This window comes from Kogia breviceps, chromosome 11 (genome assembly GCF_026419965.1).
Source record: "Kogia breviceps isolate mKogBre1 chromosome 11, mKogBre1 haplotype 1, whole genome shotgun sequence".
In the NCBI taxonomy this organism is placed as follows: domain Eukaryota; kingdom Metazoa; phylum Chordata; class Mammalia; order Artiodactyla; family Physeteridae; genus Kogia; species Kogia breviceps.
Genome location: NC_081320.1, coordinates 95,348,977 through 95,367,093, shown reverse-complemented (window position 1 = coordinate 95,367,093; position 18,117 = coordinate 95,348,977). Strand labels below are relative to the sequence as shown.

The 18,117-nt window shown below is 52.7% G+C and overlaps 1 protein-coding gene and 1 long non-coding RNA gene across 14 annotated transcripts in view; one reads left to right on the top strand and one right to left on the bottom strand.

The window, feature by feature from the left end:
* Positions 1-1,245: 1,245 nt before the first annotated feature.
* LOC136792186 (uncharacterized) lies at positions 1,246-16,892 on the bottom strand. Its single transcript, XR_010835647.1, has 4 exons — positions 16,664-16,892; positions 10,349-10,436; positions 4,217-5,785; positions 1,246-3,691 (listed from the first exon to the last, which is right to left on the bottom strand). It is a non-coding gene; the product is annotated as an uncharacterized lncRNA (long non-coding RNA).
* The window catches only part of LPIN1 (lipin 1), a 124,994-nt gene continuing 111,687 nt past the window's right edge, over positions 4,811-18,117 (top strand). For 3 of the 13 annotated variants that reach the window (XM_067008126.1, XM_067008125.1, XM_059079382.2), the window contains exon 1: positions 4,870-5,054. In XM_067008126.1, the coding sequence (XP_066864227.1) occupies positions 4,974-5,054 (81 nt within the window). In that variant the 5' untranslated portion in view covers positions 4,870-4,973. Of the gene's footprint in view, positions 5,055-5,538; positions 5,556-5,675; positions 5,834-6,428; positions 6,607-18,117 lie in introns of those variants that run through there. The other 10 variants (XM_067008128.1, XM_067008122.1, XM_067008123.1 and 7 more) reach the window with 9 other exon arrangements.

Here is an 18,117-nt window from a genome sequence, read left to right as displayed (position 1 = left end):
CTTTTGGTCCTGATGCCGACAAATGACCTGGAGAGATTATTTGCTACTTGAACCTTGAAAAAAAGACAGTTAATTCCCTGTTTCCCTCACTCCAGGAGTGAGTCATGGTGGGGTTTTCTGACTCAGAGGAACAGAGTTTACTTTCATGAGAACAACAGAGAGTCATTGTGTGTGTGTGTTTGTGTGTGTGATGAGAGAGAGAGCGACACAGAGAGACAGAGAGATACAGAGAGACAGAGGCAGAGAGAGAGAGAGAGAGGGAGGCAGAAGATGTAACATATCCTGTGCAGTGTGACATATCCGCAGGTTCAGGAGGTTAGGACCTGGACACTTTGGAGGCCGATATCCTGCCTCATACACCTCAGGTCACTGATTCCCCTCCTTTCCCCTCAACCCAAGCCTGGCCTCAGCCCCTCCCCTGGCTGGCCCAGGTCCTGCCACCAGCCCCTGCCAGTCTTCTTCACCCCTCCCCATATCCTGGTAAACAGCTCCCTTGTCAGGCCTTGACCCAGCTCCAGGTCTCCCATCTTTTCTCAGCTACGACCTTGACCAATCTAGTGTATGTGCATGATAAAAGACTGTTATCCAAAATATGCACAGAATTCTTAACGCTCAGTTAGATTAAAAATGCGCCAAAGGGCTTCCCTGGTGGCGCAGTGGTTGAGAATCCGCCTGCCGATGCAGGGGACACGGGTTCGTGCCCCGGTCCAGGAAGATCCCACATGCCGCGGAGCAGCTGGGCCCGTGAGCCATGGCCGCTGAGCCTGCGCGTCCGGAGCCTGTGCTCCGCAACGGGAGAGGCCACAACAGTGAGAGGCCCGCGTACCACAAAAAAAAAAAAAAAAAAAAAAAAAAAAAAAAAAAAAAAAAATGCACCAAAGACCTCAACAGACACCTCACCAAAGAAGACACACAGATGGCAAATAAGCATACAAAGCTGCTCTACATCATTTCCATTTCATCAGGGAAATGCAAGTGAAAGCAAACCTGAGCGACCATCAGACACCTATCAGAAAGGCCAAAATCTGGGAAGCTGACATCACCAAATGCTGGTGAGGATGTGGAGCAACAGGAACGCTTATTCACTGCTGGTGGGAACGCAAAATGGTGCAGCCGCTTTGGGAGACAGTGTGGTGGTTTCTCACAAAACTAAACATACTCCTACCATACAAGCCAGCAGCTGTGCTCCTTGGCATTTATCCAAAGGAGCTGAAAATTTGTGTCCACACAAAAACCCTCACAGACAGGTTTGTAGAAGCTTTATTTATAGTTGCAAAACTTAGAAGCAACCAAGATGGCCTTCAGTAGGTGAGTGGAAAACTGTGGTACATCCAGACCCTGGACTATTATGCAGCGCTGAAAAATAATGAGCGCTCACGTCATGAAAAGACATGGAGGGAGGGAGAGGTGACAGGCTGACGACAGAGGACATTCATGGCAGTGAAACTCCTCTGTATGATTCCGGTGGTGGATACATGTCATTAGACATTTGTCGAAACCATAGAATGTGAAATACCAGGAGTGAACCTTAATGTAACTTATGGACTTTGAGTGATAGTGATCTGTCAGGACAGGTTCACTGATTGTAAAAAAATGTACCCCCTGGTGTGGGATTTTGATAGTGGGGAAGGTTGTACCTGTGTGGGAACAGGGACTGTATGGAAACTGTATTTTCAGCTCAATTTTGCTGTGAACCTAAACTGCTCTAAAAAATTGTTTCTGAATTTTTAAAAAGCGGATGTGACTTTTTCACATGCTGTGTCACCCTACTGTGTGAGGTACTCTTGGAGCTGAAGATGAGTGAGGCCTGGACCCTGTGCCTACAGTGTTTGACACAGTGAGACATAAACTCACAGGTAACTCACCTGCCCCAGCACACGCTAAGTGTCGGATAAGGGGAGTGGGCGGTGAGGGTTCTGAGCTCCACCTCTTCCTGGCCAGGTGAGACCCTCTGAGTCTGTTTCACCTGGGAAATGACAATACCTGACCTGGGTACTTTGAGATCATATGTGTGAGAAAAGCTCTTGGCTCTTGGAAAATGCTCAGAAATGTCAGTCTCAACCTCGCATCCTTTTGCTCGAAGGCCAAAGCATGGAAACATCCTTATGCAGTGGAGAGATCAGGGAAGGCTCCATGGAGGAAGAATTCCGTTTGACCTGGGCCTAGAAAGTGGACGCTTTTGGAAAGGCATTCCAGGAAGGGGTCATAGCATGAGCTAAGGTTTAGAAATGGGAACATCCAAGGTGCTCTTGTGGGGCCTCGCAGGAGACTCCCAGACCCTGGGCCTGGCAGTCTGGGAGACAGGAGTGCCCTGTGGATTCTTGCAGCCAGGAGCATGCAGGGGCAGCCTTTCCGGGGAAATCCAGCATGGTCCTGGCCATGGTCCCTTGGGGCAGCGAGGGAGTCCTGAGAAGCTCCAGTGGAGGACAAGTTGCAGAGTGTGGCCAACAGAAGTACAGAATAAAACAGAGCCTCCACTTCTTTGCCTGTAAAACGGAGCTATTAATATCCACCTCAAAGTTACTGTGAGGATTAATAGTTGTCACAGCTTTTTGAGGGTCTGATACGCGCCAGACATTGTGTCAAGGGCTCTCGGTGCCTGGCCTCAGTATCCCCACAACAGCCCTATGATGGAGAGACTGTTTTTATCCCTGTGTTTCCCAGATAAGGAAACAAAGGTTCTTAAAGGTCTGAGTCAGAACGGCTTCCCAGGGCCCGGGCCTGTGGTTCAGATGGTGAGGCTCGGTCATCACGTGGAGCTTTCTGGAGCCAAGTCAGCACTCACGTCGCCATCTCGAGGCGCGCCAGCCAAGCCAGCGTCGGCTGTCAGCGGCCTGACGTAGCAGCAGGACGTGCATCGGCCTGACCTCCCTGCCAGCCGGCTTGAGAAACCCGCCTGCGCCCAGGGCCCCGGGGACCACGCCTCTCTCCCCTTGTTCGTCCCGAGACTCCACGTGATAGCGCCTCAGGCTGGATGCGGTGACGCCGGTGTGCTGTGTGCAGCGTGACTGCTCCTGTGTGGCTCTGTGCATCTAGGCTAAATGTCCACCGTGACCAGGTGTAATTACAGTCTTATCCCTCGTCGGTCATGAGGTTCTCAAAATATCCCGACAGGATGAATGAAAACTAGTAAGAGTGGTGGAGACCCAGCTCAGCATGGATGTCTTAAAGCGTTGTCTTCTCCCTTCCGTTGAGGACATGTGGGAGCCATTCCAGGCCTGGGCGGGGAGGGGGGTCTCCCTACTTTTTCTGCTCTTCCCCAGTGGGAGGAAGGCCAGCGGTGCAGTGTGGCCAGGACTGTGGTGACCTGGGAATGCGGAAGCCGGGGGCTGAGGACCTCCCTGCTCCTTACTAGATGCAGCGCCAGGGCAGCCACCGGCCCCAGCCTATAAAGGGAGGTCATTATACCTATCGTGTTAGATAGGACACGCCAGGCACCTCTCATGTATTCGCCCATGCGCTCTCAGCACAGCTCCGGATGGATTCCTGGTCAGGGGCTCCTCTGGAGGGAAGGAGGAGGAGGAGTGAAGCGGGTAGAATGGGAGAAGGCCTGGCTGGGGAGGAGGTGGAGGACCAGAAAAGGTGCTACTCGGCCCACGGAGCAGAGTTGAGAGACTTCAGGAGGTCTTAGCGTCACAGGCTGTAGGGACAGCAGCTCTGGGGGACACGCGGGGCGAGGGGTCCCTCTGTGCTAAGAGTCAGGGAAGTTGTTTCTCTCAGTCCCTGTCAAACTGGATCAGAGCCTCTGCATGCATGCCTGCAGCGTGCCCTGGACACCCTCCCTCCCCTCCCTCCCCCCTCCCCCTCCCCTCCCTCCCCTCCCTCCCCCCTCCCCCTCCCCTCCCTCCCCCTCCCCTCCCTCCCCCCTCCCCCTCCCCTCCCTCCCCTCCCTCCCCCCTCCCCTCCCCTCCCTCCCCTCCCTCCCCCCTCCCCCTCCCCTCCCTCCCCCTCCCCCTTCCCCCTTCCCCCTCCCCTCCCCTCCCTCTCCCCCCTCCCTCCCCGCCCCACCCAGAAACACCCTCCCTCCCGCCCTGCACTCCTCTGAGCCCAGCCCCATCAGCACAAACCCATGACTCCCGGCAGGATGAGTACCACATTTCAAGCACCACGCGTGGGATCAGGCTGACCCTGCTTTGTCACTTCCGGCTTCGCGACCCAAGACCAGCTCTTCACGCTCCTTATTTGACTTCCATAACCTTAGATGCAAAATACGTACCAGAAAGCAGCTTCCTGGTGTGCGAGGGGCTTTCAAGTCCAGCGAATGGTCGTGCTGCTGTTGCCGAGCACGATGGACGTGACGGTGCTGGCCACCGGGGAAGGGAGGCCACCGACCCCAGCCTTCCTGACTCCCCGGGGGGGGGGGGCAGGCACGGAGAGCAAGGATTCCCCATAGCTTTTGTGGGACGCACAGGGAAGAAAGTGAATAGAAAGTGAGGAAACGATCCGCACAGCTTTTTTTGCGAGGTTCCCTGAACGCAGCGTATGAGGTGGTCCCTCCCTCAAATCCCCTCCTCCCCTCCAATCCCCTCTGGACGCAGCGCTCATGGGTCTGAATCCCAGTTCTCTCCTCTGTGGCTGTGACCTTGGGGAAGTTAGTCCATCTCTGGGTTTTACTCCTGATTCCTCAGAGCTGGCGAGGAGAGAATGGCCAGTCGCCGGCCAGCAGGGGTCATGCCCCCTCACCGGGTGTCCTTCTCGAGAAGTCTAGAGAAATCTCTGCATCCTTCAGGGAACGGGAGGTGTCTCCCGGTGTTGTTCTGTTAGCCAGTCCCAGGTGGGAGAGGATTTGCAATTCAGCACCCTGCTCTTTTCCTGAGCCTTGTGACTTGGCCAGGCTCCTGGGTGGAAAGAGAAGCCGCCTGCGCCGGGCTCGGTGTCGCCAGCCCAGCCTCCCAGCTCCTGAAATCAGCCGCTGCAGACACTGCTCTCCGGGCACTGGGTGAGGAGGCGGCTGGCCTCCCTCGGGCCCGGCCATGGAGGAACAGGACCGCGCCTGCGGCCCCACCTGGGATCCCTCACAGGGCAAGAGCCGCCCGGACTCACCTTGGTCATGGGTAAGGGCCAGGGCGTGGCCACTTGCAAACCACACCCCACCCCCAGCTGAGGAGCTCTGATGGGACCCTCAGGTCTCGTTGAGGAGCTGTGCATTCCTACTTCTTCAGATGAGTGACAGGACCAGCTGTTGCCCACGGGCCCCTGCTATGGAGGCTGCATTTATAGAAGAGGGTTTAGAGCTTATTCAAGAAGTGAAGGCTTTTTTCTTTGCCTTGGATGGAGAGAAATAGTGATTGCTTTGAGCCTCAAGACGGGGAGTTATTTGAGGGCTCCCGCTCTCCAGGCACAGTGCTGGGACCTCTCGTTGTCTTCTGTGTCTGCATGCGGGAGAGGAGGGAGGCCCTGAGTGTTGAAGTTACTGGACCAACACAGTCATTTAAGCATGGTTGTGTCAGAGAGCGTGATGTGTGTGCTGTGCTTGCCACTGGACTCCAAAGCCAGTGGCTGCCCCGTCCTGCCTTTTCTGGATCTCATCCTAGATGCCAAGGCTTTGTTCAAAGGTAGTTATTTTCATTTAAAGCCCCAAAGCAAGAGCAGAGGGTGTTCAGATAACCCCAGGTGGAAATGGGGACCGAGGATGGAGCCTGGGCTAGAGTCAGGCCTTGTCCTTTCTTGCAAAGGCTGGAGGTTCGGCTGCCGCGTGTTCGTCTCCCACCCCGATCGGCGACTAGGACACCTGTGATGCTCCTCGGCTGCAGAGGCTGGGCCGGCACTGGAGGGTCCACGCGCCCTGCAGGCAGAGACAGGCTGGCACCTCCTGTTCCCTCCTGAGAAGAGGGTGAGGGTGTGGCGTGCGCGGGGCAGACAGAGCCTTCTGGCTGCTGGTTCCCCAAAGCCCCTGTCGCTTGCGCTGCAGGGCGGCTCCTTGCCCTGCAGGGCCGAGGGGCTCGGGTCAAAATTGCCGGTGGGGGGGCCGGGGCCGGGGCCGGGGCGCCGAGAGAGAAAAGGCATGTGGATTCTGCTCCCACCATTTGCCGCTCGGCCCTTTGGGCCGGTGTTTCCTGGGTGGACGGGTGCTTGCAGAGGAGACTGGTCAAGGAGCCTCCCTCTGCATGAGGCTGAGGGCAGGAATGGGACCTCTCCCAGCAGTGCTGTGCAGGTCAGTTAGCCCTCTGGCTAAAGGGACGGCTTTGTGGTTAGTTGGGGATTAAGATGGCGGTGTCTCATTTCCGTTCCTGGAATCTCTCTCTTGGACAGAGCAGCCCCGTGCTGCCTGAGAAGCTCCCCTACTTCTCCCGCGTGGGGAGCGCTCTCAGAAACCTCTCCCAGGCCCACTCTGGGACCGAGTCTCCCTGGCCCCGGGATGCAAGTTTTAGTATCGTGGGTATCTCTCTTGTGCAGCCCAGGCTGACACTGTCGTTCCCATTTGACAGCCGAGCACACTGAGGCTTTGAAGTTGGGACTTGCCCGCTGCAGCCTGGGGGCTGGCGGAAGACGGAGACAGGATGGCAGCCCAGGTACCCTACGGCCGCTGTGATCCAAGGAAGCTCTGACGATATCTGCTTTCTGCTTATGTCTTTGGATTATCAGTTATTTTTCCTGGTTATAAAAGTATGTTGATTACAGAAGATTTAGAATCTACAGCAAAGTGTAAATAAGATAGTAAAATCCCACCCCTCGGGAGGCCGTCTGGAAACTTTGCAAACAGAGGTTGTGCTTCATTTCCCTGAAGGCTCATTATCGTTGAGCCACAGAAAGGATTTCAGAGCCTCTAGTCCCTTTTTATTTCAACCCTTACACCGCCCTGTGTGCTTGATTCTAAACTCCTCAGAGGCCCCTTGGCTGTCCCACTGTGGCCTGGATCCCCGGCCACGTGGCACCTGTGACTGTCCTCCCTCGGAGAGGCGGGCATCCATGGCCGGAGCCGGTGAAGGGTGGGCGGGCCGCCGGGCCCCGCTGGCTCCTGCAGGGTGTCCACCCCTGGGTGCGGGGTCTAAATGGGCCTGGGAAGTCGGACTTGGCTTGGGCTGATGCCCACGTCTGCAAGATTCCAACCTGCTGTGCTGAAGGGTGGCTGCAGGGCGGGGATCCTGGGAGCCTAATTGAGCTCCAGTGAGAGAGCTGGCCCCCTTCCACTGCTGGGGGCTGGGTCCAGCCCTGGGAGGACAAAGGAGGGCCAGATCCAGAGTCGGGCTTCAGCAAAGCAGAACTGGAACACAAAGCAAGAAATTGAGGCAGATGCCCAGATGGACAGACTGCCATGCAGGAAAGCTTAGGAGGAGGCTGCAAGAGAGCTGGCCAGGCAGGATGGGAGAGGCGGGAGCCACAGCTGCTGTGGCCAGGAGCCCGGGCTGGGCTGGCTGCTTGTGGGAAGGGGAAAAGTGGCTCGGCCACCATGGGGCACCTACATTCCTGGGGCTGGGAAAGGGCAGCTGGCAGCTGAGCCCTCGGAGGCACCTGTTAAGTTGGCACCAGCTACCTGAACATTGGCCACAACCCTTCCCAGAGACTGTGAGTGTGATCTCCAGGCCCTGAGTGTGTGCAGAGCCCCGTGGGGCACAGAGATGGGTGAGGCCTAGTCTCTACCGGCAAGAGGTCCAGGAGGAATGTGAGTGGGTGGGTCTGCACCGAGCCAGCTGCCAAGTTCATGGGGGACACAGATCAGGAGGAATTCCTACTGGCAGGGCTGGAGAAGGCGTGTTTGAGAAGCTGACATTGGAACCAGGCCTTGGTGAAGGGTAGGATTTCAATAAACAGAGCGCACAGTGGGTGGAGTCTTCTAAGCCAAGGGTTCAGCCTGAGTGAAGGCTGGGCTTTGTGAGTACAGGGCGTTCCCCTAAAGCCAAGTCTGAAGGTTTTGTTCCTCAGGCCATTTGGGATTTTATTTCTCCTTAGGTGGGGTGTGCAACATTCATCTTGGTCAGGCACCCAGCCTGTGAAAGAAAGCACACAGTCACGGGCCAAATATGTGGGACCCAGCGTGACTCTGGGGGTGGGGGAGGCGGGAGCCATGGGGCTCGAGCGCTAGTTTTGCCACTTACAAGTTTTGATTAACTGGAGCCTTAGTTTTCTCATCTGTAAAATGGGGCTTACAATACCTAATAATATAATAATCACAGGTGTTGGGTAAACGGTAGCTATTATTCATAATAGCACCTAAACCCGAAAAAAAGATAGCTTGTTATAGGTTGGGCTGCAAATATCACAGTGAAGAGAAATCAGATCATTCACATTTGGACCATGGGTCTTAGCACTGTAAGGAGGAAATGCACAAATCCAGACCCCTGTGTCCACTAATGCAGAGAATTCTGAGGGAGTCTTTGTCCAGACATTTTGACTCAGCATTCAAGGCCTCTCAAAAGCTGGCCTCACCTTCCTGCTCTTGGTTCTGTTTCTCCCACCATGACCTGTGCTGCACAGCGAGTGCCTTTCTTCAGAGGCGCTGAGCCAGTCGTGTTAGCTGGGTCTCCAGGGAGGGGGCCGTCAGGACCCTGCCACCTCCAGCCCCTGAGACTTGGGCAGGGGCTGGAGTTTGGGCCTCAACTGCTCAGAGCACATGTTTGCTACGTAAATTCCTTTGGCAAAGCTGACCGGAAGCCTGGACGAAAGCCAGATAATACCCTCCTGGACTCCTTTCTTCAGGGACCTCTGGGGCCTGCACCCCTGACTGTGGTGAGGGCATGGAAAGACAGGCTCAGGGAAAGGGTCCACCTCTCCCTAGACCCCCAGCCGACTTGAAACACCTGTTTGCCCACCTGGTCCAGGGAGGCTCCCAAGAGGCTACTGTCTGGGATCGGCCTGAAACCACCAGCCCCCTGGGTGTGTGTGGATGGGGAGGCGGAGAGAGAAAAACTAGGAAGCCGTCCCCACGCACCCTCCATCTCCGGGAAGCAGAGCTTTTGGCTTCTTTGCTCCTTCTCTCGGTGTCCTGGGCCCAACCCTATCCACCTTCGAGTGAAGTCACAGCGGAGGCCTGGAGCTCCCCCTGGAGGCGGTACCCTGCCACTACACACAGGAGAACCTAACACAGCCATGAGGCAGAGGGAACTTGAACTAGGGTCAGAAACGTAGGATGAACACGGAAACTCAATGCAGCAAAATCAGTGATTACTGGGTCCAATTCGAATCCCTCACCATTACGTTTGTTTGTGATTTAACTCCTTGCGTCAAACTGCTTTATTTATTTGGCCGTGCCGCGTGGTTTGCGGGATTTTGCTCCCCGGCCAGGGATTGAACCCAGCCCCTCGGGCAGTGAAAGCGCGGAGTCCTAACCACTGGACCACCAGGGAATTTCCAGCAGCAAACTGTTGCTGGAATACATTCTGCTTCTTGCCCAGAGAGAGATGCTCTTCCTTCCTCCTCAGCTGATCCTAGTCCTACGCATCCTTGAAGGCCCGGTTCCCATGCCACCATCTCTGTAACATTTCAGTTAGTGTTTAAGGTTGAGGGCCCCCTCCCTCGTGTTAAGTAACAACGTCAGTTGTCTCGGCTTCATGTTCTGTATGTTTCTGATGGGAACAGATTTTGTTTCCCTTTATGGAATTGGAGTGCAGGGGACTCTGCCTTTAAACTTGGACTCCAGCTGGCACCCCTCCCCCCACCACCTGTTCTGTTCTCATACTTATTTACAGCCTCTTCTCTCCCGTTGAGCGGTGAGCTCCAAGGGAAGCGAGGGTGTCTCCGTCTCGGCGTCCCCACATCTCCTAACCCGGCTGCCTTTGCCTGGGTCAGTCGGATTTACACCTATTGTCTTGATGTAATTACTTGTAGCCTTCGGCTCTGGAATGGGGTCAATCACTCTACCTGGCCCACACCTGTAAGTCCACACCTGTGCCTGGCTTTGTTCCCAAAGGTCTCTTCTCGCTGCCACTTAGGGGTCCCAGTCCCCTCCGGTCAGGGCTAGAGCGGGTGGGGCACTTTGTGCGGTAGCGCTGTGTTTCATGCAAAGATTAGGATCTAGCGTTAGTGCAAGGGGCAGATGCTGGGTGTGGTCCAGTTCCCTGCCGATGCTGGCCCCTGTAGACACCACACCTTGCCATGTTAGCAGAAAAACTAAGGGAATGGATTAAATAGCTTCACTGTTGGGGCTCAACGCCCAGCTCTCTGGCTTGCTAGCTGGTGACTGACCTTTCATAGCCGCCTTTCCTTGTGTGCAAAAAGGATTTTGTGAGAACTCAATGAGTTAAAAGCCATAAAGCACTTAGTATGCAAATAACGAGTGCTGGTTCTTATTAAATCCAGCACAGGCCCTGTTTCCCGCAGCTTTAAAGCAGATTTCCATTCCCTCTCTTAAGCCCTGCACGGTTGGCCTTTTTGTCACCAGGTGACCTCTCTCCTGGAACGCTATACTCACGTGATCTGTGATGTTCGCCCCTTAAGATCCTCCTGGGAAGTGAGACAGTGAGGAAACAGCAGATCTGCATCTTCTGTCCCATTCCTCTCTGGAAAACAGCAAGAGAAATTGCCATGCACAGTTGAACATATTATTTTTTGTTCTCCCCCTCTCTATTTTGCCAAAAGTATAATTAATTGAATGCATTTACATTAAAAGTATGAACATGATGAGGGCTCCACTCTTTGCCAACAATAAGTTTTGTTGCGCACGTGTACGTGCTATTGAGAAGCAAAATGCCGAGGGGCCCTAGAGCTGTGGACCCAGGGTCTCAGAACCAGGGCTGAGGGCCCAGATTTCCAAATGACTAGTTATCTGACCTTGGACAAGGTCATTTCTCTGAGAGGCTCAGTTTCTCTACCTGGTGCTGGGAGGCTCAGATGAGTTATGTGAGTTGAAGCACTTCGCAAACTGTAGGGCACCCTAGAGATGCAGTTGAACACGTGGGTATCCGCTCTGCCTGCTCTAGGCCCTGCGGGGCTGCAGGAGAAGGGCACGTGCTCTCGAACTGAAACGATAGCCAGCGAGCCAAGAGCTACGTGAGATGCTGTCCATCACGTAACACGCATCACGTCTAATTTTGTGTTCTCGTATTTTAAAATGTCAGATTATGTGGCAGAAAGCTGGCTAGTTATGCTTTGAATGGTGAGGTCTGGAGCCTGAGGACGGCCAGGTTCAGAGATGGAAACCCCTGGAGTGAGGCAGCTCAGGAAGCCGGCTTTTAGGGGCAGGTGGGCCTGGAGCGGAACCTGAGGGCTGGGAAGGGGGGCTGAGAAGGGAGAAAGAGACAAAAGAGGCCTGGAGCAGCTTTTGATTTGGAGAGCTGCAGGTGCGCACTTCCTGGCCCGACTCTCACCCCCCCCGGACTGCGCAGAGGAGAGAAGGTGGAGGCGGGGCCGCCCCAGCACCTGCAGCGCCTCCCCTTTTCCCACCTCCGCCAACTTGCTCTTAGCCTCTCTGGTCCTTGGGCTCTTCATCTTTACAACGGGGCCAATAAACCGCCTCGGCTAGCTTACTGTGAAGGTAAATGGGGTGAGGTTTGTAGAGCCTTATTTTATTTTTCTCTTAGCAGCTGCATGAAAAATGCAGTAGAAGGAGCTGTGGAAAAAGTATAACTTCACTGAAAATTCAACGTGAACTGTAAAGTTTGTGAACCACGGGCTGGTGTCAGGCTGGTTCTCTCTGATCCAGGGGGTGGCCCTGGATCTGGGCTGGCTTCTGGAGCTGGAACCCCACCCTTTTTCAGCATCAACAGTGAACCCCTGGGCTTCCCTGGTGGCGCAGTGGTTGAGAATCCGCCTGCCAATGCAGGGGACGTGGGTTCGTGCCCCGGTCCGGGAAGATCCCACATGCCGCGGAGCGGCTGGGCCCGTGAGCCGTGGCCACTGAGCCTGTGCGTCCGGAGCCTGTGCTCCACAACGGGAGAGGCCACAGCGGTGAGAGGCCCGCGTGCCGCAAAAAAAAAAAAAAAAAAAGAATGATCCCAACGTGAGCAGGCTCGTCTGGGGAGCATGGGCCAGCCAGGGGCACGTGGCCATCTTGTCTTTTTTTCAAGGAAGAAGCACTGAGACCCAGAGCTGGAGGGTTGGGAGGTGCTGGGGATGAACGGCTGATGGTGTCAAAGGCTTCAGTGATTCACAGTGGAAATACACACTAGGACAATGTTGTGTGACGTATGCGTTGATGTGACCTTTTCTTGGGAAAGACTACTGTTTATCCTGAGAGAACGCGCTTCCCACTTTGGGGAGGTTAAAATATCTTTCCTTTATGAGATGATTATTATAGTAGATACCTTCCTTCCTTCTTTTTTTTTTTTTTTTTTTTTTTGCGGTACACGGGCCTCTCACTGCTGTGGCTTCTCCCGTTGCGGAGCACAGGCTCCGGACGCGCAGGCTCAGCGGCCACGGCTCACGGGCCCAGCCGCTCCGCGGCACGTGGGATCCTCCCGGACCGGGGCACGAACCCGCGTCCCCTGCATCGGCAGGCGGACTCTCAACCACTGCGCCACCAGGGAAGCCCCCTTCTTCTTTCTTAAGATAAGGAGTTGACAATTCTATGTCACTAATCACCCATGCTCCTCCAAACAAAAGTAATAAAAGATTACTGTCTCTTTATTCATTTATTCATTCTAGTAATAAATACTCATTAAGTTTCTATTATGTGGCGGACATCTTTCTAGGCACTGGAGATGAAGCAGCAGATAAAAGGGCCGAATATCCCTGCCCCGCTAGAGCTTACATTCTAGGTGGAGGAGAAGAGAATAAGCAAATAAAAAGTAAACTATACGCCAGGTGGAGAGCGGGGTTATAAAATAAAGTAGGGAGCTTAAGATGGGAGGATGACGAGCTTTTAGATGGAGAGGTCAGGGCAGATCTCCCTGAGGAGGTGACAGTCGAGCACTCCATTAGTAGAGAACCTGGGGGAGGGGTTGCCACCGTCAGTCGTCCACTGATCCTTCAAGGCCTTGTCCACGTGCAGCCTTCGCCTGGAAGCCCCAGCTGCAAGTGATGCCTCCATCCTCAACCCCCATCCTCGTTTTGGAACTTGGCACACACGGTCTTTCATTGTACTTGTTCCGAGACTGGTCCCCGGCACACAGCAAGTGCTTGGCATTTGTTGAAGGAACAGGTGAATGAATGAAATGACAAAGTGAGAACCCCCAGGTCTTTATCACTTGATGGCGAGCTTTAGCCTGGGCTGGTCTTCATTTACGCCCTGAGGCTCTGGATCCCAGTCCTAGCACTTACTGTGTGGTCATCCACAGCCCTGCCCTGGGTGGATGGGATGTACTTGGAGGGGAGGAACCAGAGGGTAGGTGGGCCCTGGAAGCAATTTAGAGATGGCTCTGTAGGGACCTCCCTGGTGGTCCAGCGGTTCAGACTCTGTGCTTCCAGTGCAGGGGGCACGGGTTCGATCCCTGGTCGGGGAACAAAGATCTCTGCGAGCCACGCGGCAAAGCCAAAAAAAAGAAAAAAAAAGAAATCTCAGAGGTTGCTCTGTATTTAGGCCCAAGGGTGAAATGGGAGGCGAAGACCGGAATGTCAGGAAGGAGAGACTCTGGGAAAGGAGCCGGCTCATAGGAAAGGGTGGTACCGGAGGGTCTCGCCCAGGTGAGGTATCCTGGAATGCCTGGAGTTAGTGGATATTGGCTGCTGGACAGAGGCTGTGTGGTGTGTTTTGGGGGGTGAGCTGGCCCGGTTTAAAGGCACAGGACTGGGGTGGATGGCCACCACCCGGGCGCCGTGAGCAGAGCGTATGCTCTCCAGAAAGACCCCACCCATCCCAGGCGAGTGATCTAGAAGATGCCTGCTCCTGAGGGAGCCTCAGGAGGGCTCCTGACCGGTGGGTCGGACAGAGCTTCTGTTGTTTTCTGTCCTGCGTGAGATGCCATCAATCCATTCCTTGCAGGGTGTGTGGTTGGGATGCGGTCTAACGGTGATGAATCGACATGAGTCCTTCTGTCAGACAAAAGCCCTGTTTCTCACCTTCCCACTCTGCCCTGGATGCCCTGGGGGCTGAGCTTTGCTAAGTGCCCAATTGCAGGGTTACTCTGAGACGAGATTTCAGGAATAATTCTCTCCACTTCCTCCCCTAATTCTAAATCCTGCTCCATTGCGTGGCTTTTGATCGTAGTCTTAAACAGTTTGATTACTTGAGGTTTTTTTCCCCAGCTGCTTAGATCCTTTTTGGATTTGTTGAAGGATATACGCAAACAATAAGCAAAAGTTTGGAATAAAAATACCTAATGTCTTCTTAATTTATCAGGATTGACAGGAAAGCAGGACGTTATGGGAACGCGACACTCCTGGTTGGTTGGTCTGTAGTCTGGGGGGTAGGGCTGAAGAATGTGGCATCTCCTTCAGCAGGGATAGCAAGCGGGGGCAAGAGGGGCGCCTCTGAACTTTTGAAGAGTTTATTGTCACCAGGATGAAGAGAACGAGAGTCTCTCTCAGCAGGAGAGGAACACAAAGAATTGGAGTCGGCTGCAGGTCCAGGTTCTAAGCTCACAGTGTGGCTCTGAGCAGGCCTGCTGTCACTTTGGAGCCGTGCCTCCGCCCCCATAGGGCTGTCTGCAGACCACAGGAGACTCTGTCTGTGCAGCTGCAGGCACAGGAGTGCCCCCTCTGCAGAGCTAAGCTCACTATTCCCCAAGCCTCATCAGGTGCCTTTGTAGAATGAGGGTGCGGCAGGGCTGCCACGGAGGGGGTCCTGCAGTTTGCGGTCCACACAGAGCGCCGGCTCAAGGGCAGCTGGGGGCGGAAAGCCAGCCTGCGCTCCGCTCACCAAGCCTGCTGGGCTCTGGGACTGAGGGTGGCTGTGACGGTCGGGAGGAAGGGGCACCTTTTTGAAATCTGTTCACCCAAAGGGGTGCTCTTTCTGTACTCTGCGCTCCAGAGGGCCCCTGTGTGCCAGCGGTGGCCGGGGAGTTGGGCCTGACCACGATTTTCAGCGCTTGCGTTCCCCGTTACGGAACCCCCTTGCTATCAATGACAATATCTGCAGACCCCTCCCTGTGAATGAAGTAAAAATGGGACAACATGTGAAATGCCAAGATGGCGAGTTTGGTGCCCTCCCTTCTCAAGCGCCCACATCAGCCACCACCTTGTCCCCGCCCTCCCTCTCTTCACTGTCACCCAGGGCTCCATGCAGCATAGTCTGAACCCCCTGGAGCGGCAGGTAACCTCCTGTGGTCCCTCCAAGTGGACCATCTTGGAATCACAGCCTGGAATTCTCCGGGTAGCAAAATGGAGGGACAGTCTCTGGACTTCAGATGGGTGAGCTGAGCCCTTCTGTGGACCCATGGCTGGGGGACCCTGTTTCCATGTCCTGTTACATCCATCGGGCCCTGCACGTTCCTCCTTTACTCCGTAAAAGTGCAGCCCTTCGTAGGGAGCAGCTAACTGCTGTCGTTCGGTGACCTGGCCCAGAAATGCCCTCGAGAGGGCGCTGTGACGCTGGGACCCAGGACAGGGCATTCCTGGGGAGGGACCACGTCCCCTCTGCTCCATGCAAGTACGGGACAAATGAAAACTGAATCAATATACAAAACATTTTGGCCAGCAATTGGAGAGTTTTGTTGAAATTCTCGAGTGAATTATTTGTATCTAAGGTGATTTGAACTTCAAAGGAGTTCAAGATCAAGGAAATGGGGACTTGGTCGAGCTAGTGACTTCCCCTGCTTTGACCCAGGCAGAAAGTTAGTTTATTAATAGACATTTGGCGGACACTTCACGTTTAAAGGTGAAGCAAGATGGGCTCAAGTTTCTAGGTGTTGTCCAATTAGAAATGCCAAACAGGTGAGAGGTCACCAGATGGCAAGAGAAAGAACAGTAAGTCTTACAGGCTGAACACTGAGCAGCCACCTGGTAGAATAGTATTTTTGCAAACATATGAGTTATTCGCAATTTAAAGTGCTTTCAAAATGATAAATGTCCAGGTTTATTACGGTTGTTGCTGTTTACTGAGTGCTTTCTGTATGCTAGACACCCTACGAAGCATTTTTCTTTTTGTCTTATCAGTCTTCATAAGTACCATGTGAGTGGATTATTAGCCTCAGTTTACACACAGAGGCGCTTAGAGAGATTACTTAACTGGCCTGAGGTCTCACAACTAGCGGTGAAACCATTATGCCTGCTTCTAAAGATCTGCCCTCTCCACCGGAAATGCTGCCTTCCTGTTTTTCTCTGGAAGCTTTCGCAGGAATGAACTCTAACTTTCACGGGAGCCAGTCTCCCAGCTTCATGTCTCTGCTCAGCCCTGTTGCTTAGGGTTAGAGATTTGACTCTCCAGCAGGGACCGTCTCACTTGAATGACGGTCATTTTTCAACTGACTCTGGTGCTGCATATGCCTCTTCCTGGGGTGGCGTGGCGGTGGAGCTGTGGAGGTGGGGTTAGCGGGAGAGACACCGTGCTCCATGGGTCCCGCCCTGGGAGATTGTTTTGGTTGAAAGAACTCTTCTTGGTATATGGGCTTCTCGAATGTTAGATGGGAAGGGAGGCGCCTTGCTGGCTGTCACCTAATCTAGTCTTAAACTCACAGCTGGCCTCATGGGACTCCTGTCGTCACTCCCAGTCCTGGACATCAGACTCACGGGGTTTCCAAATAATACAGAATCAGAATCCGTGGGGTTTAGCTCCCCGTGTCTCTGTTTTCTTAGAAGCTCCCCTGGTGATCCAGGCATGAAAACACAATTCTAGTCACGCTGGGCTCTCAAGGTTTCCCCCAATCCACCCCCTCCACGCCTTTGCCCCCTGTTCACGAAGTTCCCTCCCTACCTCTTGGTCCAGCGAGCTCTTCCTTGTCCTTCCAAACCCAATTCCTGGGTCACTTTCTTAGTGCAACTTCTTGTCTACTCTTGGAGAGCTGATGAATTCCACCTTCCCCTGGTGCTGGTTGTACTTTGTATCCATCAGTCTAGAGCGGACTCCATTGTATCAATCAGTTCTGCAGCCTTGTTTCCCTACTGGATGGTGAACTTCTTGAGGACAGAAACTCTGCTGTGTTTCTCTGGTTTCCTGGCACCTGACAGGATCCGGGGGAGAGAAGCAGCTCCGCGAACGGGGGTGGGAGGTGGAGCAGCTTAACTACAGGCCAGCGTTTAGGAAACAACATTCACCTTTTTGTTAAGGTTAACCCTTGCCTCCGGCTGGACCCTCCTGTGCTACCCAGAATCAGTCTTGTAGGTCTATTTAATCAAACGAACTTTATTATTAAAACATATATAGTTCACCCTTGAACAAGACAGGTTTGAACTCTGCGGGTCCACTTGTGTGAGGCTTTTTTTCAATAAATACATACTACGATGCGATCCTCGGTTGGCTGCATCTGCCCATGCAGAGCTGCAGGTGCAGAACCGCAGGTGCAGAGCCACAGGTGCAGAAGGCCAGCTGCAAAGTTCGATGCGAGTTTTCGACTGCACGGGGGTCAGTGCCCCTAAGCCCTGCATTGTTCAAGGGTCAGCTGTATTAATAAAATCAATATATTTAACAAAGATAAATAAAAATATATTTAACAAAATATTAAATATAATCTATATTTATTTAATTATAAATATATTTAAGATGTATTTGTGCATTAAATATATAGGTTTAAGTATAATAAATATATGATGTATAATATTTTTATATATTATTTATATTATACATAAATATATTATTTATATATAATAATATATTAAATATAATAAATTTATAATAAACAAACAAATACATAATACAATATAATAAATTTTATGATAAATATATGATGTATAATATTTTTGTATATTATTTATATATAATATATTAATATAATAAATTTATAATAAACAAACATAAATACATAATAAAATACAATAAATTTTATGATAAATATATGATGTATAATATTTTTTATATTATTTATATTGTATATATATATTTTTAGTGACTATGTCTTTTTTCCGAGGTATGTAGACAGCGTTCACGATCCTGCTTTGTCTTTTCTTCTCCAGACGAGATGTGCTCAGTTTCTTCCACTGGCTCTTTGTTGTGAGACATGATTTCTGATTCCGTCGACACCCACTTGGACTCTTTGGGAAGACTCTAGTTTGCTAGTGTCCTTCTTAAAGTTTTATCTGACCAGTGCAATGTACAATGGCCCCCGTCTCCTTGTTCTAGATCTTATATATCTCTCACTGTTTTCTAAGATCAAAGCATTCAGAGTTAACTGCTGATGGCTAAGCCTTCCCTATCTACTAGTTACACAACTG